At 44.7% G+C, this 15,915-nt stretch overlaps 1 protein-coding gene across 1 annotated transcript in view; it reads left to right on the top strand.

Moving 5' to 3' along the window:
- The first annotated feature begins 3,554 nt into the window (after positions 1 to 3,554).
- LOC141989768 (high-affinity choline transporter 1-like) overlaps positions 3,555 to 15,915 on the top strand; it is a 28,121-nt gene continuing 15,760 nt past the window's right edge. Inside the window, exons 1-2 of the mRNA XM_074956690.1 lie at positions 3,555 to 3,814; positions 10,246 to 10,359. Of these exons, the coding sequence (XP_074812791.1) occupies positions 3,637 to 3,814; positions 10,246 to 10,359 (292 nt within the window). The 5' untranslated portion in view covers positions 3,555 to 3,636. The remainder of the gene's footprint in view (positions 3,815 to 10,245; positions 10,360 to 15,915) is intronic.

The following is a 15,915-nucleotide window of genomic DNA, read 5'->3' as shown; positions in this document are numbered from 1 at the left end:
GGCCAAAAGAAATCTGATGAGGTTCAACAAGGACAAGTGCAGAGTCCTGCACTTAGGACAGAAGAATCCCATGCACTGCTACAGACGAGGGACCGAATGGCTAGACAGCAGTTCTGCAGAAAAGGACCTAGGGGTTACAGTGGACGAGAAGCTGGATATGAGTCAACAGTGTGCCCTTGTTGCCAAGAAGGCCAATGGCATTTTGGGATGTATAAGTAGGGGCATTGCCAGCAGATCGAGGGACGTGATCATTCCCCTCTATTTGACATTGGTGAGGCCTCATCTGGAGTACTGTGTCCAGTTTTGGGCCCCACACTACAAGAAGGATGTGGAAAAATTGGAAACAGCGGAGGGCAACAAAAATCATTAGGGGACTGGAACACATGAGTTATGAGGAGAGGCTGACGGAACTGGGATTGCTTAGTCTGCAGAAGAGAAGAATGAGGGGGGATTTGATAGCTGCTATCAACTACCTGAAAGGGGGTTCCAAAGAGGATGGATCCAAAGAGGATGTTCTCAGTGGTAGCAGATGACAGAACGAGCAGCAATGGTCTCAAGTTGCAGTGGAGGAGGTTTAGGTTGGATATTAGGAAAAACTTTTTCACTAGGAGGGTGGTGAAACACTGGAATGCGTTACCTAGGGAGGTGGTGGAATCTCCTTCCTTATAAGTTTTTAAGGTCAGGCTTGACAAAGCCCTGGCTTGGATGATTCAGTTGGGGATTGGTCCTGCTTTGAGCAGGGAGTTGGACTAGATGAGCTCCTGAGGTCCCTTCCAACCCTGATATTCTATGATTCTATGAATGCCTTTTAATAAAATATGATTATGTCTATTGCTGGCTACCAAGTTGTTCTCCTTTTGCTGTTGTTCCACTTCCATATCCTATTTGAAAGAAGAAAAAAAAAGGACATCCAGGACTTTAAACATTTAACCTACTGATGACATCATACTGGGATAGTCATAACTTCCCAAGGACAGAATTGAAATTTCAGCTCAGCATACTTTTACACAGAACACTACTGAAGGTTTTCGGGAGCCACAATCTCCACTAAGTTAACACAACCTTAAAACCTAAACCTCTTAAGCAATGTAAAGATCTGAATTCACTTGACACACCTGGCATATTTCAGGCCTACAAACTTGCTATACATTTTATGCTGCTGGTATAAGCAGAGGGAAGTGGGGGTTTTCCACTTATGAAGACCCAACTGTAAATTGGGTCTGTAAATTACAAAGATACAATCACTTGCAACACTCTTTAATGCTTATATCACACTTCCCATTTTCAAAGCATTGTACAGATATTAATCAGTCCCCAGAACACCCCCTGAGGAAGGTGGTGAGTGTTGTTATTCCCATTTACAGATGGGGAAACTGAGGTGCAGAATGATTTAGGGACTCACTCTGGACTTCATATTAAGCCAGAAAAAGTGAACTCTTAAGGTGCTCAGGTACCATGCTGATGCACCTGGTCTAAAAATTTAGAGATGAAAGATACTCGCTGGAATCACAGGTTCAAATCACACTATGATCAATTTGGTCTCTCACTTTTCTGCGGTATCATGGGTATAGGTCCAATCTTAAAAGCCTTTATTGTTTAGCCCAGACTTGAAGAAGAGCTCTGTGGAACTTGAAAGCTTGTCTCTTTCACCAATAGAAGTTGGTCCAATAAAAGTTATTTACCTGACTCACCTTGTCTCCCCCATTTATTCAGGTGAGCAGTCCCTTTGAAATCAATTGGAGTAGTCACATGGGTGAGAGTATGCCGGATCAGGCCCAAACAGAGAACCTGGCAGCTTTACTGGGTGTGATGTTTTCTTGGGAAACTTTGAAAACTGAGAACCTATCAGCTTTGCACAAACAGTAAAGATCTTGTATCTCACCTTCCAAGAATGGGTGGGGTGGGATCTACTGCCCTTAGCCAAATTCAATCTCTCTCCCTCTACAAGCCAGTTGCTTTATTGCATTTCAATGGTGATTGATTATAGAGATTAGATAAATAGTAAAGCTCTTGGGGATAAATGGTGCTCTATAAATGTAAAACATAATTAAGAAAGTAAGGCCATTGTTTTCTGATTTGAATTTTAAAACACACTAATTTATTTATAGCTGGTTTTAATTAAAGTGAATTTAAATCTTCATATCTTCAGCTGTTAATTAAAACCCTGACTCAGAGATTTTGGAGGAGGCAGGGATTTCGCAGATTATGGTTTGAACAGTATAAAATACCAAGACTCCTAGCTCTCTTTTGTAATATCTATTTTTCCATTGCTATGACAGCACAGTTCTTGAAATACTATTTAATATTTTGGGATATCAAGGTTTTTAACTATTGTAGAGCAGAGACATGGTGATCATTAAATTGAAATTGAATATTCAGGCTGATCTGAAAGTAAACATCAGTTCAACTGCAATTAGGAGCCTAAGTGACCTAGGAGCACAAGTCCTATTGAAAGTCAGTAGGACTTATACATCTAAGTGATTTAGGTGCTTTTGAAAAATCTCACCCCATACTGACTAGGACACTCACTTGTGCCAGCCAAGTCTTCTGTTCTATACCTCAGGACACAAGCTTATCTTTAGCTTTAAACCATCTATCATCTATTATTTTATATTACATGCACTAGCCCTTGAAAGCAATATGATGTTTAATTACATGTGGGGAAAACTGGCTCACAAACTTGAACTAGTTTTCTGAATGCAGTATTACTTTAAGCTTTTTTTTTTTTTTTTTTCAGATTATTCACAAATAGAGATGGAAATAGGGTGGGGAAATTGTCAGAGAATATTCGTTCAGGTTTCAAAGTGAATTTAAACTGACTTTTTCCCTTCCACAAACATTTCATCCCGTGACAATTAAAAAGACAGACGTTGGAAGGACAGTCTGATCCCTTCTGCTCAGGACAAGCACATTAGCAGTGCAGGCTGGGGAAACCTTGTCTTGCTATATCTCTTCTGGGGACAGAGGACTGGAGTCTCTGAAGACTTGATGCAAAGCCCATTGAGATCATTGCAAAGACTCCCATTGATGTCTATGTGCCTTGGATCAGGCCCTCAGTCTGGTACTTTATTCAAGTACCACATTCAAGATAATCATTTGTAAATTCTTTGATGTCTTATTTTGAATTCATTTTGTGCATATTTCATAGTCTGTGTCATTTCCCAGCTGATGGGGGGCTGGATTCTGCTGTCATTTAAGTCATTAGCAAAGCTCCCACTGACTTTAATAACAGCAGGATTTAGGCCTTAGCCAAGAAATGTCTCTTCTCCTTGTCCTATCTACTGATGCAGGACTGGCTATTTTTTCACTGAGGGCGGAGTCTGAAAAGAGGGTGAGAGTTTGAAGGGAAAGAGCATATTTCTCTTGGTGCCAGTCTGGGGCATGCTGAGTGCACGTCAGCTTTTGGATCATGTAATCATTCCTATCACTTTGGGAGACCACTGTTATTTCTTCCTTTGGGTTCTTACAACTCAGCAGGAATTCAAAGTGAGCTAATTCACCACAATAGGGCATTTGTATATAAAAAACAAAACAAAACCCCTGAATGCTTTTCCAATCATAAGACTTTTAATCTTCTATGAGGTGCTTTGCGTTAGTCCTGGTGATCAGAATTATTTTATAATACAGCTGCAGAAAATGGCTCTAAACATCCCCGGTCTGGTAGCCACAATTGTGTTCTATGTGATAATGTTGGCAACTGGGATTTGGGCTGCTTGGAAAACCAAAAAGGAGGAGAAGAATGCAAACCGAAGTGAGGTTGCCATGGTGGGAGGCAGAAATATGAACATTTTTGTAGGATTATTCACCACAACTGGTGAGTTTGTTTCTTAATATTAATTTCTGTTCTAGGTTTTAATCTATATTTTAGACCAGTAAGAGTTTCTTAAATTCTGTTGTGTATTCTCCTTATATAATTAACCTAAGGAGCGGTCCTCTACATGTATTTGGTTTCAGTTTTTTGGCTACAGGAATTGTTCTTCTATGCACCTACTTTAATTTTATTGGCGCTCTTGGTTTGCTCTTTCTTCCAGTAGCACAGGATACTGTGTCAGAAATCCTCCCCCTTCTCTCTCTTATACCCTGGAGGCATTGTCGTCTAGGGGCTAGGGTCACGAGACTAAGTATCATGGTTTCTGTTCTCGACTCCATAACAGACAGTATTTTAGCTACCTCTGTGAAGTGTTTTGAGATCTTCAGAAGAAAGCTGCTGTGTAAATGAGGAGCATTATTATACAAAATACAAGTGTCTGTCTGCCACTGAAACACATACAGGCTTCACCATCCCAACCTGTTGAAAATTCTACTCAGTTCTTACACATATGTGTAATAAAATAAGTTGGGCCCTCTATTCACTAGGAGAAATGACAAATAAGATTGAATATCAGGCAGAATGTCTTCCCACTGAGACTGTGGAACAGCCTCCCAAGTAGAGTGGACCGGATCCCATTGGCGAATACAGATGTTCAAAACTGGACAAAGCCTTAGAAAATAAACTGAAGGGAATATTGCATAGCAGGAACATTGACTATGGCCTGATTCTGCAAGACACTGAGGGGGAGATTTCCAAAGGCACAAAGGGGAGTTAGGCGCCTAACAGTGAACGCCTTGGAAATCTCCCCCAAGCACCTCCTGCAAAGTGTCAAGCATCCTCAGTGCCCATTGCAGTTAATGAAAGGCATCAGTCATTCATACATTTGAGCCTTAAATGACTTAACAGGGTCTTTTCCACCTCTCTGATTGGTTAATAGAACTTCAACAAATTGATCCAACCCTACCTGGAGCAAGTAAACAGAAGGTTCAATAGAACCACCCAGAGGCAGATTTAAAAAAGAGTTACCTGAACTAGGGATAGGAAGGAACCAATTAAAATTTTACTCCCTTGTTTGCCTACCAAGTAGGATGAAAGGAAATGGGAATCCGTCTTGCGGGTAGCATTTAAACCTGATTCAAAGTACTGCTTCACTGGATAGCACTTCTATAGGCCATTGAAATATTTTGAAGAACTGAAACTGGAAGTTCAGAAATTCAGTGGTCAGGATGTTCTATTCCATTATTTTCACATTTCTTTACCCTGTCTATTACTACTACCAGACTACCTCATCCCTGTTCAGATATAGGGTTTCCTAAAATGAGATTTGGCCTCATAACCACGTCAGAGACATGAGTGTATAAATGTGTGTATGGTAGCTGTGAGGTTTGTGCCAGTGAGTAGGTACTGTTAGGGTACTTAAATTTTCATATCCTTGCTTCTGTGGGTTGTGAGAGTTATGTTGCTGTGTAGAAACCTTACCTGTTTCATCACAAAGTTTTTTGTGTATAATGTTTAAGCATCTGATGTTGTGCCTACATTCAGATTATTTGGTGTCTCCTCCTGGGAGAATGTGGGGAGGTGGAGCTGCGTCTGTAGCTGCCAAGACAGGTAAGGCAAGGATCTGTGCCGGGGGACTGGGATCCCTCACAGCTGTGTGAGTGGTCTGACAGCAGAATTTAGACAACCTTCTATGATGGCCATTGCTGATGATTTCAGATATTTAATAAATGATCGGCACTCTCATAGCTGCTTTGTTTCTCAACAAAAGCCTTTATTTTTCAGTCATTTTTTTGCTCTTATTCATTAAAGAAATGGTTGGACAATATGCCAAAGTTCTGAGACATGGGTTCCTCAAGGCAGGCACTTAAATTCATATTTAGATACCTAAATAGAAGTGGCCTGATTTTCAGAGGTGCTGAGTGTCATGGTTACTGAACTAAGTGCATGTGATACACCTTCTGGTCTCTCCAAGCACACCTTCTAGGTCTGAGAAAGAAGTAATGGCCGTAGTGTGGAAACATGGGTTTCTCCCACTCTCAGACCAGGTGCTGGGCTGCAGTTCCTGGTGTGTCAGCCACAATCACCATAGCAGGTCTGACGGCTCAGACTCTGCAGTTCTATTCCTTCTGGGACGAATTAAGGTTGCCAACATTGTATTTCAAAAATAAGGGACTGTTTTCTTAGCACCCATGCCCCACCCTCCTCCCGTTATTATCATCATTATTATCTTCATGGTTATTAATAATAATGTTAATAATAAGCAGTACTCACCTACATTCACCAGGGGTATTTTTTGCTGCTCTTTGTAGCACTGAGCAGCTCCCGATCTTGTTGTGCAGAGATGAAGAAATAAGAGACGTCCCTTCTAATAAGGGACTGTTGGCAACCCTATGAGGCAATGACAGTGGTAATGAGAGACCAAGCAGCTTCCTCAAAGCAAAGTATTATTTAATTAGAACAGTGGTTCTCAGTCAGGGGTATGTGTACCCCTGGGGTATGCAGAGGTCTTCCAGGGGTACATCAACTCATCTAGAGAAATGTTTCTCAACCTGGGAGTTGCAAACCCTAGGGGGGCGGGTGTCACAGGATAGCTTTAAGGGGGTTGCAAGTGCAGGGCTGACATTAGGGGGGCAAGCAGGGCAATTGCCTGGGGCCCCAAGCCACAGGGGGCCCGGCGAAGCTAAGTTACATGCTTCAGCCCCGGCTGGCGGGGCTCGGGCTTCAGACTCCTGAAAGGGGTACACTAATCTGGAAAGACTGAGAAGCACTGATTTAGAACAAAAGTCCTTCAGAGAAAACATCTCTTAAAATACAACAGAGCGTACTGCAAGTTCTAGTTCTTCCCTAAGGCTGACGATTCCCTGGAGATGTGAGGCCCAATTCCTTCAGTCTCCTCCAAAGGGCCTGTCTGGCCTGTCTGCCTACATGGCTGCTGACAAGTGAACCCTCTGCCCATCGCCAGCGCTTTTGATCGCTAGTTCCCAGCCTGGCAAAACAAGGTTTACAGTGGTTTGGGATCACAACAGTGGTGAATTTTCAGCAAGTGCGAACAGCAGGGTTTAGAAGAGCGAACTCACCACTAGAGTGCCCCCTCGTGGCTGGACGTAGCAGCTCTCTTCTTATCTAATGCTCCCCACCAACACTCGCTCTGGTCCTACAGCGGTCTGCCTCTTCTCACAACTCAGCCCTTATGCCAGTCCCACCCCTTCCAGAGTAATAAAGTCCAATAAACAATTGTCCAATGTCCTTACAAAAGGTCTTCAGCCCTGACTCTGGACCCCATGGCCCACACACCCTTCTCTCAGAGCTCTTAGTCATCCGTATCCCTTTCTCAGGGGCTTCACACCACCTTATCAGGGGCTGATAGGGGAACCCAGGCCCACCCTCTACACTGGTCTCCAGTCCAGGGACCCTAGGACAGGCAGTCAAGGTTCATTCTGCCAGACTTCTTGCTGCTGCTGACTCTTTGGACTTCAAGAAGGCTTGCCTGTCAGCAGGCCTCTCCCACAGCCTCTCTAAGTTCACCCTTCTCTCAGGCCTCCCCTTGGAATCCCACAACAAAATCCATAACTAAATGTAAATCCACTTCTGCCCTCCGCAGGCTTCATGTTTATCATGTCCTCTTTGCTCATCAGATGAACATGTCTCAGGGCTCTCTCCCTGGAAGTCCAGATCCTGCCCTATTATCAGGGCTCCTCACCAGAACTTGCTTCACCCCAGTAGCTGCTCTGTGTCTATCCTAGCCTCCCACAAGACTTCTCAGGAGATGATCTCAGGACCCAGCTTTCCCCCTGGGCTTTCTCATCACAACCTCTCTAGTCCCAGAGAGTGACTACAAAGTTCTCCCTGCATCTAGGGTTGCTAACAGTCCCTCATTTCTTCATCTCTCTGCAACAAGATCAGGAACTGATGAGTGCTGCAAAAAAGCAGCAAGAAATAACCCCTGACAAATGTAGGTGAGTACTGCTTATTGTCAATAATAATATCAGGAGGAGAGGGTAGGGCAGGGGTACTAAGAAAACAGTCCCTTATTTTTGAAACACAATGTTGACAACCAGACCTGCAGCCCCCTCCACTCGGTAGTTCCGTTTTTTATAGCCACTGCTCAGCTCCTTCCCCAGCTGGGCTTCATCATTAATTAAACCTGGCCCACCCTTCAGGTGCAGCCCGCGAGCATAATTGGCCTCTTAGGCGCACATTAACCCTTTCATTGCCAGTGTGGGGTACATAATCACATCACACAGGAAAAGCAAGTATTGTAGTAGAAAAAAAGCCAACAGAAAAAAATATCTTGTCGTCTTTTCAGGAAAGAATAGGAAAAAACAGGGAAGATTGAGTTCTGAGCAGCTCAGGAAAAGTCAGCTGGTGCAGTAATGCAGGGAGCAGCAGATAATCTCTCAAGAGCAGACAAAGACCAGCTGGTTCGCCTACTGTACTCCGAGGACCAGAGAAAGACTGATATCCCACGACTGGGAGGGGACTCAAGAGGTGCACCCAGATTGCTGGAGGCTGAGGGAGAAGGAGACCAGAACAGCCCCACAGGACTGGAAGATCTTGGAAACAACCTCCTAGAGGATGGGCAGAAGCAGCAAGTTAGCACCATCTAGGCCAAGCTCTCCTCTTCGTCAGCAGCTGGCATTGAAAAGGCTGCAGGTTGAGGAGTTAAAGCTGCAGCTTCAAAGAGACAAGTTGCACTTTGAGGCCAAGCAACTTGCAAACTGGGAGCAGCAATGGCAACATGAACAAGAAGAGAAAGTACAGACTGAAAAGGAGCATCAGCATGAACTTGAAATGGAGAAAATGCTCCAGTTGCACTCGGATACTGGAGGTGGGGGCAGACCTCAGATACCAGGGTTCTCAGACTGCATCCTTTCTAAACTGCTGCCTAGCCTCACGATAGGAGGGGGCTGACATGGATGTGTTATTAAATGCTTTTGAGATGAATTGTGAGTTACAACAGATAGCCACCTCACCAGCACAAACTTTCCAAAGTGCCGGGGGGTGCTTGACCCCCCTGCTCTGCCCTTTCCCCCAAGGCCCCACCTCCACCCCGCCTCTTCTTGCACCCACCCCACCTCTTCCCAACCAGTTCCACCCCCTCCCCCGAGCACGCTGCGTCCTCGCTCCTCCCCCATCCTCCCCAGAGCCTCCTGAACACTGTAAAACAGCTGATCACGGTGGGCGGGAGGTGCAGGAAGGGAGGGGGAGGCACTGATCTGCCGGGCCTGCTGGTGGGCAGGAGGCACTGGAGGGTGGAGTGGAGCTGATGGGGGGCTACCGGTGGGTGCTCACCACCCACCATTTTTCCCCATGGGTGCTCCAGTCCCGGAACACCCACGGAGTCAGTGCCTATGGTCACCCATACTTATGGGGAAAGCCCTGTAACCTCTTCTGCAAAAGTTAAACTAACACCCAAATCACTGTAAAAGCTTGAGAAGGTTCAGGGAACCTGACAGTGGTTATACTGCAGGATATGCCTTTTGATCTATTGCTGGGAAATGATGTAACTGGTTTGAACCCAGAAGGCTCAGATGCAAACCCCAATACTGGTAGGGATACTGAGGCATGGCTGAAAGGTGCTGTGAAGACAAACTCAGGTGAGAGAAGGGAAACCAAGGCAGCTAAGGATCATTATCAAAGCTATGGCACCCATCAGAAAGAGGGAAAAGCAGAAAGATAAGTGTAAAATCATTGCTTGGGAGAATGCAGAGGCTGCAACAGCTAAGAAATAGCCTGATTTTCAGAGGCACTGAGCTCCCACAGTTCCTACTGAAGCCAACCAGGCACCAGAAAAGCCATTTGCCTGCACCACCAGAGTTGGACGGGATGGAAAAATACTGCTTACTGTCATTTACATGCTGAAAGCACCTCAATCCTTTCCTCCTCGCTAATCCTCCTAATGGTCCCATACAGGTTAAATAAGAGCAGCAACTGCAGAACCATGCATCACATCAGTGGCCAGCATGAATTACTTATCAAAGAACGGTTTCAGAGTAGCAGCCGTTTTAGTCTGTATCCGCAAAAAGAACAGGAGTACTTGTGGCACCTTAGAGACTAACAAATTTATTTGAGCATAAGCTTTCGTGAGCTACAGCTCACTTCATCGGATGCATTCAGTGTAACCTTTCTAGTAGCTAAGTAGTTCCTAAGTGTCTTGCTGAACAGGGATAGACTTAAGTACTTGTGTTTAAGTGCTGAACTGAGTGATAGGCACTCAGCATCTCTGAAAACCAACCAACTTATTTAGGTACCTAGCTTTAGTGGCCCACACTTTGAAAATTCACTCTGTAACATTATATTCTTGAAGTTCTATCTTTGCTTCTGCTTCATATGTCTTATCTTCTAGCACACAATATGATGGTGGCTCTGAAGTAAAGGAAAACCAGATGATTTCTTCTTTTTCTCAATTTTCTCCTGCTTTTCTTTTTTTCCAGCAACTTGGGTTGGAGGTGGCTACATCAATGGGATGTCTGAGATCGTGTACCTCCCTACACGAGGGCTGGCCTGGGTCCTGGCTCCAGTAGGATATGTTCTAGCTTTTATCATTGGTAAAAACAACAATTCGATTCTTAGATGTTTTCATTGCAAAGCAGTTTTAGCAACATGAAAATTTAGCCTTCTTGTTGTTCAGATGCCTGTATTCTGAGTTGTCCAACTCAACTGGGTTGCATAAAAGTGGTTATGAAAGTCAGCAAATGTTGGAGACAGACAGGCACAAACTGGATTGTTCACATTAAAATAACTCTGTTTAGGGGTCTTCAAGGATCCTGTTAAACTCCTGGTTTGGCTTAACAACAAACTGAAAGATTCTAGAAATGGGAGAAAATTATTATCATTTAAATCACCAAAATGCATTTTGATTGGTTAATTTTAATGCAATGAGGTTGCTCCCCCTTCTTGGACACTGCTTATTTTGGGGATTGGTAGGGGTGAACTGTACCATCGTGGCTGCCTCTCCCATCGTTTCCTGGGGTTACTCGCACACTGTAGGAACACCCACCTTTACCCTGTTCCTAGGGCTCAAGGTGTAACCCCACAATCTAGGGCACCCACCCTTACCCTTCCGTGAGCTCAAGGTGTAAACCTTACACTGCGTGGGTTTTCAGGGTGTTTTACCAGTGAAAGAGCCTCAGACAGTAATATCCTTAACCTCTATTTATTAACAATCATCAAAACAAAATGCACATGCCAAGCATACAACACTCACCACTCCCAATAATGCAGATGAGCTTTTTCTGCTGGCCAGTCAAGATCAGGTCATCCGGGGACTCCAGGTTCTGCACGATATGGTTGCCAGATGAGGTCTGGCAGCTCTGATCTTGGGCTGTGTCCTGGAGTTGGTTCCCAAGAGTTTCCTTTTGGACCCCAGTTTATATAGTGAATGAAACTTGAGTTCTGCTTAGCTATACCTTAACCAATCATTTTACTGAAGTATTACAAAATAATTCTTTGACCAATCCTAATACATTGTGAAACAATTCTTCACCCAGTCATGCCCCACCACTTTAGTTGATTTACACCTTGCAAAATTAGTTACGTAACAGACAGAAACAATCAAAGAACCAGACAGAGACCATGCAGATAAACAACAGAGAAGTAGGGACTATCAAGGCAAAACAATAAAGTAGAGATTTCACAACCACAACTGTTGACACAGGATTCCTTGCCAGACAGAATGCTATTAAACAAAGTTTTCTTTAAACATCTTAAGATCTGTTTTTTTATCTGGTGATGGTGGCTACTATTAGGACAGGATATCATCCGTAACAGCCCAATATTATATTATTTTAATGTAATTTAGACAGAATGTGAGGATGTGACGTTCTGCTTCTTGGCTCATGGCTGCTGCTCTCCTATTGTGGCTGCAGAAAAAGGCCTCAGACCTTTCACCGGGGCCTCAGGATCTACCTTGATACTATTGGGCTGTCATCATCCTGATCCTGAAAGGCTACGAGAGCAGACTTGGCCACAGAGAGAACCAGATGAAATTACCACCTCCACCAGTTTAGTCTAAATCCTGACCACCACCTGGGTTTTGAGATTTGGGTTCCTGCCATCATCCACCTCCCTCATATGTTATTTTCCCTCTCTATCTTGTTTCTTCTCTGGACTATCTTTCTCATTCTACCTTCTGTCTAATAAGAGTCTGGCATAGCCAGCCAAAACAACTCTACCTTTTGAAACTGCTGTGAGCCTGTGACCAGAGGCAGCTAAACGCAACGGTTTTAGACAGCCTGACAGAGGCACAAGTTTGCCAGGTCTGAGTGACTGATAAGACCATGTGCTGGACCTGTGTTAGTCTACAAGGGAAGCTACATGTGAAAGTCAGCATCAGAGACAGAAGCTGCATTTTTTCTCTTTGCTATTCTTGTCTCTCCCCTTTTGTGTGTTTGTCTTGTACTTGGTTTCAGTGTTGTAACTGCTTTTCCTTCTTTTTCTATGTTTTTAATAAAAGATTTAAAAATGGTTAATGGTGCTTGTTATAGTGGAAACAAGCCAGCTAAACCTGAATATCTGAACTGCACATAACTATTTAATGTTGTAACACTGAACAAAGGTTTTATTAATATTTTATCCCTTATTGGGCCCCGACACTATCCTATCAACACACCAGATACCAGAGTCCAAATCAGAATGTGAAGGTTCTACTCATTTGTGCCTGATCCCATTGAAGCCAATGGAAAGACTCTCATTGACTTCAATGAGTGTTGGATTAGACCCCAGCAACCTATTACTTATGAAGCCCTAGCCTTGTTCCCCTCAACTCAGTGACAAAACTCCCATTGACTTCCAAGATGCAAGACCATCATCTTAAATGATTATTATTGTTATTATTGGGCCAAAACTTGAGGTCTTTGCTCAGTATGTACTCAGACACAGTCCTATTGAAGTCAATGGAAGCTTTCTGCAGGAAGGAATTCAAGACTTTGTCCATTATCTGTTAGCATTTATATAGCACCAACAGCATGCTTGGCACTTCAGACAGAAGATAGGCCCCTTGCTCTGGGGAGCTTACACTGTAAATAGACGGCCATAATAGATGAAGGAAATGACAAAAGAGGGTGGAACAGCAAAGAGGATAGGCATTCATCTTTGTGATTCCAAGATTGTCTTTGTTGTCCTCTAATAAGAGAAAGATTAGGGCCTGGTCCACACTACACAGTTAGGTCGATATAGCTATGGAAGTATCTTCACTTAAATTTGACTCAGAGGGAAGAGTGCCACCTACTGCATTTGGTATGAACAGTTTCTTCTACTATATTGCACTCTTCTGATGCAAAATTAACTCGGCCAGACAAAGATGGGTTTATACATGCTTGAGGGAGCTGAGCTAAGAAATGTGCCTCCCTGTGGTAGGTGGGAGACTCTTGAGACTATGGTTTGGGTTGCTTGCGTTTCTGGAACTGACAGATTCCTTCCGCTGCTTGGGGTATACAAGATTTTGTCCAAAAAAAGAGTTCCTTTCCCCCTCTCTGAGGGCAGGGAGGAACAAAGTAAAGACAGGAAAAAGAAAAAATAGATGCTCAGTCTCTTGGGCAGTCTCTCTGCCACCCCTCTGGGTCCCAGGTTGTCTATAGGCTTTTAATCATCCTGATCAGAGTTAGAATCCTTCCTTAGATGCTCCGCCCCCTTTTGGTGACACCTGATCTGTACCTAGTCCAGGCAGTCTCAGGGCTGTCTGAGTCAGTGACTGTCTCCCTCTTCGCGGATCTATCACTGCAGCTTCCCCAGTTAACTGCCTCTTCCTGTGGCAGGCTTCCCCTTTCCCTCCCCCACCCTGCACAGGAAGCCTTGGAGGTGTATCTAGATAGTGCTGGCCAGGCCCAGTGGAGCTTGTTAGCTTCCTCCTTGATAGGGAAAGGGTGTGCCCCTTCACATAGCCCACCACTCAAGTTGGGAGGGTGGTCTTGGGGAGGGCTGCCTCCATCTCCGACTTCCCGTGGGAAAAAAAAACAGCGTTAGCATGGGCCTTTCCCACCTGGTGTTGCTCCCTGAAGCTATAGTGCTGTAGGACGAGGTACCATCACATCATACGCCGTTCAAGTCTTTCATGCTATGGAACCAGCATAGAGGAGCGTGATTCATGATCAAGGAGAAGGGGCTATCCAGCTGGTAATACCTCAGAGAATCCATGGCCTGCTTAATTGGTAGCACCTCTTTTTCAATAATCGAGTAGCCTTTTCTCTATGGAATAGCTTCAGTGCATCAGCTGGGAGATGTAGTTAGTCCCTTGAGCTGAGCTGATTTCCCTAGGGAAATCCCATGCATCAGTAGAGGTTCAGGAGCTCTAGGTCTATCACTGTAGCTTTCACCGAGTGAAGGGGAACAGCCTCTGGGGAGCTGGTCACATAGTCGACAATTACTAATATGTACTGGTGCCCCGGTGTGGTCCTTTCCGGGGCCCAACTATGTCCATTCCAATTCTTTCAAAGAGTGTCTCAATCAAGGGCAAAGGGACCACAGGGAGTCCCCTTGCTGCTGGACAGCTGGCATTCAGGGCAGGAGGAACAGTATTCTCTCACCTCCTGACGCACGCCCAACCAGTAGAATCGAGCTAGTACTCATGATAGTGTTTTCTGTCTTCCCAGGTGTCCAGCACATGGGAGGTTGTGCTCAGATCCATTTGTGGATCTCTTTCAACTCAGTAGAGGTGCTCTTTCTCATGGATACTGCTTGACCCTCTGATGCGCCATTACTTCCCCATTTATAAATGCCAATTGGTCATAAACCCGGACAATTGGCTATGTGTGTACGATTGTTTTTTTGTTTCTGAACAAAATTCCTGCCTTGTAGGAGCACTTCCTTTTCCAGGCTGATAACCTCTTCCTTCTCTGCAGAGATTGACAAGCATGTTGCTTGTGATGTTCCTTCTTCGGGGGTCTTCCAATTCCCCAAGGTTTACCAGCCTTGAGAGTCACTCTGCAACAACTGAGCAGGAACCCCATTCACTGGGCAGACCCGTACAGTAACAACTTGCCAAAAAATGGCCACTCCTGGCCTTTGATTACAAAGTAGGCCAATTTCTGGGCCAGGACTACACTTATCACCTTAGAATATGTCCACAGGGTCAGCTGTAAATGTTGGCTGGGGTATGTTTTCACATTGCCATGTATACACTGTGAGTGAATTGACTTTCTGGGGGATGTCGTCGCCTACAGCGAGTCTTGGAACTCTTTTCCCTTGGATCATCACCAGCACTGTCAACTTGAGGGGTACCATTTTCTGTGCACTGGTTTCTGCAGTCCAGAACCCTGGTCATACTCACATTCATTAAGAGAGAATCCTTTCTTTATGTGTCCTGTCTGTCCAGAAGAGTAGCAAGTTACTCAGGGGCACTGACAGTATCTGTTCTAGCTGGAGGAGAACTTGGCCATGGAGTAGTGGCCAGCCTCTGTTCTGCAGGTCCTGCTTCAGCTGCTTGAGATGACTGATGGTGCCACTGGCAGTGTCATGTCCGAGCTAGACTCCCTTGTTCCTCATGGTCTTCCCATGGTCTAATGGCTGGTCTGATCATCCTGGAGGACATCCCCAAAGGTGGACCCCCCTCAGAGTGGGTGTTACCACTTTGAGGTTGCCTTCACAGGTTTCTCTCAAACCTATCCTGTGTGGCATCAAGGTCTTGATGAATTCTGTCTCTAACAGCCCTTTTGGCCTCTAGAAAACTCTCCATTAACCATACCATATCTAACAAAGTCCCAGGTCATGGTATAGTACCCACTCTCTGCCTTTTGCTGCAATAGCCTTACAAATTATTTGATCACAATTCACTTAGCAACCTGAGCCCCAGACCTTTCTTCTGGGTGGAGCCGCTTCCAACAGTATTCCTTCAAACACTGAGCTACTACCCAGGGTCTAGCCCCCTTGGGAGGGGTTTCAGACCTAAAAGATAAACAGTGAGTTTCCCTGGAAATGTCCAAAAGGCCAGATTTTACCTGTTTATAGTCCTAGTCTGCTCCAAGTCCAAGTTATGGTAGGCTGCCTGTGCTGGACTTGTCAAGTATAGAGCCAAAAATCAAAGGCCACTGCTCAGGGGGCCACCAGGAAGCTGTGCTACTTTCTCAAAGTTAATTTAAAAGGCCCCAGCGTCATTGTCTGGCCCCATC

Source organism: Natator depressus, chromosome 1 (assembly GCF_965152275.1).
Source record: "Natator depressus isolate rNatDep1 chromosome 1, rNatDep2.hap1, whole genome shotgun sequence".
In the NCBI taxonomy this organism is placed as follows: Eukaryota; Metazoa; Chordata; order Testudines; family Cheloniidae; genus Natator; species Natator depressus.
Note: the sequence above shows the minus strand (reverse complement) of the source record. Positions and strands in the feature narration are given on the sequence as shown.